We start from the raw sequence: 8019 nt of genomic DNA on the forward strand, positions 1-8019 counted from the left end.
CCCATCTATTGCTCATGAAGTGATGGGACCGGATGCCATGATCTTCGTTTTCTGAGTGTTGAGCTTTAAGCCAACTTTTTCACTCTCCACTGTCACTTTCATCAAGAGGCTTTTTAGTTCCTCTTCACTTTCTGCCATAAGAGTGGTGTCATCTGCATATCTGAGGTTATTGATATTTCTCCCGGCAATCTTGATTCCAGCTTGTGTTTCTTTCAGCCCAGCGTTTCTCATGATGTACTCTGCATAGAAGTTAAATAAGAAGGGTGACAAAATACAGCCTTGACGTACTCCTTTTCCTATTTAGAACCAGTCTGTTGTTCCATGTCCAGTTCTAACTGTTGCTTCTTGACCTGTATACAGGTTTCTCAAGAGGCAGGTCAGGTGGTCTGGTATTCCCATCTCTTTCAGAATTTTCCACAGTTTATAGTGATCCACACAGCCAAAGTCTTTGGTATAGTCAATAAAGCAGAAATAGATGTTTTTCTGGAACTCTCTTGCTTTTTCCATGATCCAGCGGATGTTGGCAGTTTGATCTCTGGTTCCTCTGCCTTTTCTAAAACCAGCTTGAACATCAGGAAATTCACGGTTCACATATTGCTGAAGCCTGGCTTGGAGAATTTTGAGCATTACTTTACTAGTGTGTGAGATGAGTGCAATTGTGTGGTCATTTGAGCATTCTTTAGCATTGCCTTTCTTTGGGATTGGAATGAAAACTGACCTTTTCCAGGCCTGTGGCCACTGCTGAGTTTTCCAAATTTGCTGGCATATTGAGTGCAGCACTTTCACAGCATCATCTTTCAGGATTTGAAATAGCTCAACTGGAATTCCTTCACCTCCACTACCTTTGTTCGTAGTGATGCTTCCCAAGGCCCAATTGACCTCACATTCTAGGAAGTCTGGCTCTAGGTGAGTGATCATACCATTATGATTATCTGGGTCATGAAGATCTTTTTTGTATAGTTCTTTTGTGTATTCTTACCACCTCTTCTTAATATCTTCTGCTTCTGTTAGGTCCATAGCATTTCTGTCCTTTATTGAGCCTATCTTTGCATGAAATGTTCCCTTGGTATCTCTAATTTTCTTGAAGACACCTCTAGTGTTTCCCATTTTATTGTTTTCCTCTCTTTCTTTGCATTGATCACTGAGGAAGGCATTCTTATCTCTCCTTGCTATTCTTTGGAACTCTGCATTCAAATGGGTATATCTTTCCTTTTATCCTTTATTTGACAACATCAATTGCCATATTTTTCTCAAGTTCTTTAAATGTTTTTCAGGAAGTTAGGATGGTGTAGGTAGATTAAGAGAACAAACGGAATAAATCTCTCAGTAGTTCTCTCTTCCTGAATCATCGGTTCTCTGATAGTGAGAAGAAGTGTGTTTGGCTTGTTTTTAAAGAATTTAGCCATGAGTGTGTTTGAGTCATAGACTTACCTGCTACTGCATTTACCCTCAACTTTGTTTTCTGTTCAACAAAGGAGTTTGTTCTGTTCAAGGCTAATCTCTCCATCTGTACTTTTGAATATATCTCCCTTCTTTCTCCTAGATATGCTTTCAGCAATTATTAAAACTCTTCTCTTTTTAAAAACCTCTCCTGGCATCCGTATTTGCCTTGGGCTTTTACAGTGCTGGAGAAACAATACATCTTCTTACGCATGTTTGCGTGCTAAGTCGCTTCAGTCATGTCCAATTCTGTCATGTCCGTGGACTGTAGCCCTCCAGGCAAGAATACTGGAGTGGCTTGCGGTACCCTTCTCCAGGGGATCTTTCCAACCCAGGGATCGAACCTGTGTGTCTTAAGTCTTCTGCATTGGCAGGTGGATTTACCACTAGTGCCACCTGCTGCTGGTGCTGCTAAGTTTTCAGTCGTGTCCCACTCTGTGCAACCCCATAGACAGCAGCCCACCAGGCTCCTCTGCCCCTGGGATTCTCCAGGCAAGAATACTGGAGTGGGTTGCCATTTCCTTCTCCAATGCATGCACACATGCTAAATTGCTTCAGTCGTGTCCGACTCTGTGCGACCCCATGGACAGCAGCCCACCCAGCTCCTCTGTCCACAGGATTCTCTAGGTAAGAATACTGCAGTGGGTTGCCATTTCCTTCTCCAAGTGCCACCTGGGAAATCCCTTTACTGAATAAATCAACTTGTTTCTGATTTCAACAACCACACCTGTATGTGATGACCCCAGGGCCCTCCCCTGAGTCTCAGAACTGTCAGTCAGGCTGTTTACTGGACTGCACGTGTCCCAGATGAACCCCCACACCTACTCTTTTTTTTTGTTCCTCGAGTAGCATCACTCATTCCCTGTACTAGGCCCATGGCAGCCATCTGAGACACTTCCACCTACACAGCTCTTAAATCTATCACCTCATTCAGACTTGACGCAGCTCCCAGTCATCTTGTTTCCCAAGCATTTCCACAATTTACCAACTGGGTCCCTTAGTCTCCTCCTCATCCCTCCAAACTGCCTCCCAGCTGAAGCCAAAGTGATCCTGCTTAAACACAAACATAGCCATATTTTTACTATGCTAAAAATTGTAGTGAGTGTGACAGTGTTAGTCACTCAGTCTTGTCCGCCTTTTTGTGACCCCATGGATAGTAGCCTGCCAGGCTTCTCTGTCCATGAGATTCTCTAGGCAAGAATACTAGAGTGGGTTGTCCTCCTCCAGGGGCTCTTCCCAACCCAGTCGAACCTAATCTGCATTGCAGGCAGATTCTTACCTTCTGAGCCACCAGGGAAACCCAAAAATTGTGTAGAGAGAAGCTCCTGAAAGCTTTCCTAAGATGAGCATCTAGACTATGGAGTCTGGTAGACAGGTTTCTGTAATCTGGCCCTTCCCACTTTTCTGGCCAAAAAAACAGAACTGCTGTTTCCAAGCCTTTCCCTGAGCAAACTCCAGGAGATGGTGAAGGACAGGAAAGCCTGGTGTCCTGCAGTTCATGGCTTTCCCAGGTTCTAGGCCTATACTTGCTTCGCTGCTTCAGCTAAGAGTATATTCCCATCATCTTGGCATGCTTTGACTTGATATCTAAGACAGCGCTCAAGCGTCATTTCTTCCATGAATCCTTTCCTCACCTTTCATACTTCTTACCCCACACACATTTTGTTGAAACTTTTATGATGCTTATGCAGACTAATCTGAGCAATACATTTAGTATTCCTAATATTGCATATGTTTATTTCCCTCTGGTAGACTTAACAAGTTCCTTAAAGCTGAGACCAAATTGATTTGGATTTTGTGTCTCTACTACCTGGCACAGTACTTGACACAGTTTAAGAAATGTGTTCAGGGCTCACTGAATGAATAAGTGAACGAGTAGATTTTAGAAGATTGTATGAAACTCAGCAATTTGAACTGAAGTTTTATAGCATGGCCTTGCTTAGTAGAACTCTGAATTCTCTCTCCAACTAGGGTTGTCAGATGAAATATAGGATGAACTATTTTGGACAAACTTAAACTAAAAACTTATTTTTTATTTATCTTGAAATTCAAATTTAACTGAGCATCTGGTATGTTATTTGTTAAATCTGGGAACCCTACTGCCAAAGCCGTTTTGACTTTAAATCCCATATTAAATTGGACACACTGGTAGGTGAGCCTCAGAATATTTGTTATGCTTAGTTCAGTGAATACTTATTGAGTTCTCCTTCAACTGTGAATACAGAACATTTTGAATCAAGGAAACAGACCTCAGCTGAGCAGCCAGAAATGTGATTACTATGTTGATGCCAACTGTGGACGTTGAAAGAACAGACTTCCTTTGCTCCCTTTGTTCATTATTGATTTTCTCTGATGGGTTTTCTTTCCCTTTAGCTTGTGATCAATCCTGTAAGAGTTGTGGCCCTAGTAGTCCCAGATGTCTTACCTGTGTGGAGAAGACCGTGTTGCATGATGGGAAATGCATTTCTGAATGCCCTGGTGGGTACTATGCTGATGCCACTGGGAGATGTAAAGGTAAGTTACATGGGTAACTGTTACCATCATCCTCGTCATCACCAAAAAAGTAATTAACACATGTTTGATTACACGCAGTGCTGTATGTTGCTCACTTGGAAGTTTGTGTGCATGGTAAGTAAATGGCAAATTAAAAGGAAAATATATCTGTTATGAGGGTGGGAAATATGGGTGGATGCTGGGGGAGTAATGTGATTAAATAAGGGGCTTACACATACCAATCATCATTAAAGATCATGGGATCATTTTGAAATGCCAAGAAAACCTCTAAAGTCTTCACACAGTCCTTGTGTGTACTTGTGTACTTGTCAACCATTACTCACTCAGGCTGTAGGTAGGAGAGCATCATTCTTTAGATGGCATTTGTAAACACATATATTGGCAACTATAGCACACCAGGAAAATAAAAAAGCAAACCAAGTTTGATAGCTTGTAAAGCTAAAGTGTGTATCTATCAAAAATTTGGTTTTATGTGCTCTTTATATAGTATTTTTTTTCAGACTTATACATCTTAAACTAGGAAACATTCCCGTTTGAGATGGGAATTTACTGCTGCCTCAGACACCCTGATGGCCCTTCTTCTCTGAAACAAGCATGTGTATTCTTACTTCCACTTCTAGCGTCTGTTTGGGCAGGATATTTAGACCCGTCCTACCACCTTGAATCATCAGCCTCCTGTTTGTTTGTCAGCCTCTTTACTCATCCACTCTTTATCTCTTGTCCTCAGTATTCTGTCCCCAGCGATCTCCTCCTGTCTCCACACTCCCCTCTCCCAGCTCCTGACCATGGTCCCCCAGAACCTTCTTCCAGGGTTCACTCCTGTTAATTAGAACAGCGTGGTGCCATCTGCCTCTTGGAGTCAGAGTGTCCCGTTGTTACTAGCCAGGACCAAAGCAGGAGAGAGGCATGCCTGACGCTGCCATATGTAGTGGTCAAATCCTTTAACATAATTTTTACTTAGACTCCTAGAATGTCCAACTGTAAGTGTGTTAAAAGACCATTGAACCCAATGTCTCACCATGCATATGTCAAGGAAACTAGGCCTGGAGAGACCCAGTCTTTGCTAAGGGCATAAGCTAGGGGACAGGCCCTTCAAAAATGCCAGGGGTCCCAACACCCAGATCCATGAACTTTCTCCTCTTCCCTATTCACCTGGGGAGTCTTAGGTTCAGATAGACCTCGGGCTAAATTCCAGCTCTGCTACTAACAAGCTTTGTGATCTTTAGTAAATTTTTTAACTTTCCATGACCTTGGTTTTCTCATCTGTAAAATGAGGTTAATACTTCCTACTGCATTAACATTGCTATGAAGATTAAAAGTGGCAATATATATAAAACACAATACAAACACTAAATAAAGGATTTGTGTTGAGTTACTCAGTCATGGCCAACTCTTTGTGACCCCGTCTACTGTAGCCCACCAGGCTCCTCTGTCCATGGAGTTTTTCAGGCAAGAATCCTGGAATGGGTTGCCACTTCCTCCTCCAGGGGATCTTCCCAACCCAGGGATTGAACCCAGGTCTCTTGCATCTCCTGGACTGCATCCCCTTAACCCCTGTGCAACCTGGGAAGCCCAAATAAAGGGTAGCTAATAAATAATAGAACGTGGATGAAAGATGGGCAGAGTTGCAGCGTGAGCGGTGCTGGTAACATAACCACCTCCGAACACATATGCCCCTTGATTTGGTGCAACACGTGAGGGGGATTGAGGATAGAAAAGCGGGCATCTTTGCACATGAGGAGGCCGGCCAAGAAGTGGACTCTCTAGTTACCCTGGTCCTATTGTATTCCTTTCTCCCTCAGTTTGTCACAACTCATGTGCCAGCTGCTCAGGACCCACGGCCGCTCACTGCACCGCCTGCATCCACCCCCAGGCCCTGCGCCAGGGCCACTGTCTGCCCAACTGTGGAGAGGGCTTCTACCCTGACCATGGTGTCTGCAAAGGTATTGTTGGTGTCATCATCATTTATTTATTTGCTCTGCTGGGACTCGTTGCAGCATTCAGGCTTGCAGGCTCAGTAGTTGTGGCATTGGGACTTAGTTGCCCCAGGGCGTGTGCAATTTAAGTTCCAGGACCAGGGATTTAACTCCCATCCTCTGCATTGGAAAGTGGATTCTTAACCCCTGGATTACCAGAGAAGTCCCTTATCATCACTCCTGATAAACTTTCCCATCACAAGGACATAGAGATAAGTTACTTTGTGGGGCAGCTCTTCTTCTAGTGTATCCCATGTGGTTATGCCTGTATTATTAGCTTTTTTTTTTTTTTCATTATCAAAGGGAGAATCTGAAAAATCACATTTGAATATTTGTCATAACACTCAATGGGCCACCGTCTTTCTGGTCATCCTTGAGGGGTGTGTTATTCCCTTTCCTGTGCCTTAAAATGAACCCAGTTCTTCTTTCCTCTCTTTTGAATCCTCTGAGCATTACTAATGTTTTTCTTAGTCTTCATTTTGTTTTTCCCTGAAGAACTTCTTTTTGTTAATGATGCTGCTGAGCAAACTGAGAGTTACCAGCAATGCCTCTGGGCTGAGTAAAACGGAAAATCTTCCATAGCTATTTGCTGGAAAGGCTCTCGGCTCATAGGGAGGGCAATCTCCTTTGAGCGTTTTGAAACTGGAACATTGGGAGCAAACATTTTAATTAAGCGAAGTTAATTTATGTTTATTTATACGTAGGGCACCTTGGAAAAGTTGTGAAGGATAGTTACAAGGGAAAAAAAAAAAAAGTATTTAAAACAGGGCAGCTGCTATAAATATCCCGAAAAAGACAATTTAGAGAATCTTTGAAAAGATGGGAGCAACCATTATATCAGAGTGTGGGCAGGAGAGATTTTGAGTACTCTGGCTCTGATTCTCGCCAGCAGCCAAGGAAAACCAGAAACCATGATGGATTGTCAAGTGTTTGTTGCTGCTGTAAAGGGCCTCTTCCTTGTCTAGAAAAGCAGCCTTTCCTCATATAAATTCTAACAGAATTTTGTTAGAATTTCTGGACCCCTCTGTAGTGGGTGATGGATGCTGTAATGGACAGTAACACAACTACCAGTTTTGCACATAATAGAGTAACAGCCTTTATCGGAATGCTTCTTAAAATCTTCCATGAAAAACTGAGATTATATCATCCTCCTCTGTATGTGACTCTCTGGAGAACCAAGCCAATATTGTCCAGTTTGCTTTTTTCTTCCCTCCATGATCTAGCTTGGCAGCTCTTCTAGGACCCGAGAGACATGGCTAGTTAGCATCACCCTCATTTGGCCTCTCACAGATATTGTTATTATCCCCCTGGGCTTTATGGAAAATGCTGGAAAAACAGTTATCTGCAAGGTTGTATCTGGTGAACTTTTCTGAGTGAATCGGACTTCCTTAGGGACTCCCCTCGGTTGCAATGCTTATCTGATCCTCGGGCTGACTCCTGCATTCTGTTCCCCTTGGCAGCCTGTCATACCTCTTGCTTGACCTGTGTGGGTCCAGCACACTCCCACTGCACCCAGTGCAGGAAGCCAGAGGACGGACTGCAGTTTGAGCCGCTGTCAGGCGCAAACATCACCTCAGGCGAGTGTCTGTCCCGGTGCAGAGCCCAGTTTTACTTGGAGATCACTGGACTGTGTGAAGGTGAGTAAGCCTGATTGAACGAAATGTTTAGGTAGCTTCCAGACTTACCTCTTGAGGGATCCTGTGAGGCGGGACCCAAGCCAGAAGTGCTTTGTTTTCCCACCACAATAGTTTCTGAGTGTTTCTGGATGGAAGACTGACATGTGAGAGAATGGTCCCACTGACATCCCCCTTCCTTTGGTGAATAACAGGTGATCTTAAAGAGTTAGTTCCTTTTACTCCACTGTCCTCAGAGTCACACTCTCAGAAATTCCAGGTGGGGATTCATTCAGAGAGAGTATGAGTAGCTGAGACAGACATGGAGCTCATTGTAAAATTCTATTTATTTGTTTTAATTTGCTACTCTGAATATAAGTTGATCTCTTCAGGACAAAATCTGGACTTCTGTCAAAATTTAGAAGTGATTCCTGCCCTTGCTTTGGTGTATTGCCCACAGAGAATTGATGCCATTC

The 8019-nt window shown here is 43.3% G+C and overlaps 1 protein-coding gene across 1 annotated transcript in view; it reads left to right on the plus strand.

Moving 5' to 3' along the window:
• Positions 1–8019, plus strand: part of FRAS1 (Fraser extracellular matrix complex subunit 1) — a 535710-nt gene that overhangs the window by 275558 nt on the left and 252133 nt on the right. The window contains exons 16-18 of the mRNA XM_010845896.1: positions 3814–3954; positions 5757–5897; positions 7391–7567. Of these exons, the coding sequence (XP_010844198.1) occupies positions 3814–3954; positions 5757–5897; positions 7391–7567 (459 nt within the window). The remainder of the gene's footprint in view (positions 1–3813; positions 3955–5756; positions 5898–7390; positions 7568–8019) is intronic.

The sequence above is a fragment of the Bison bison genome, unplaced genomic scaffold, assembly GCF_000754665.1.
Source record: "Bison bison bison isolate TAMUID 2011002044 unplaced genomic scaffold, Bison_UMD1.0 scf7180017864228, whole genome shotgun sequence".
In the NCBI taxonomy this organism is placed as follows: domain Eukaryota; kingdom Metazoa; phylum Chordata; class Mammalia; order Artiodactyla; family Bovidae; genus Bison; species Bison bison.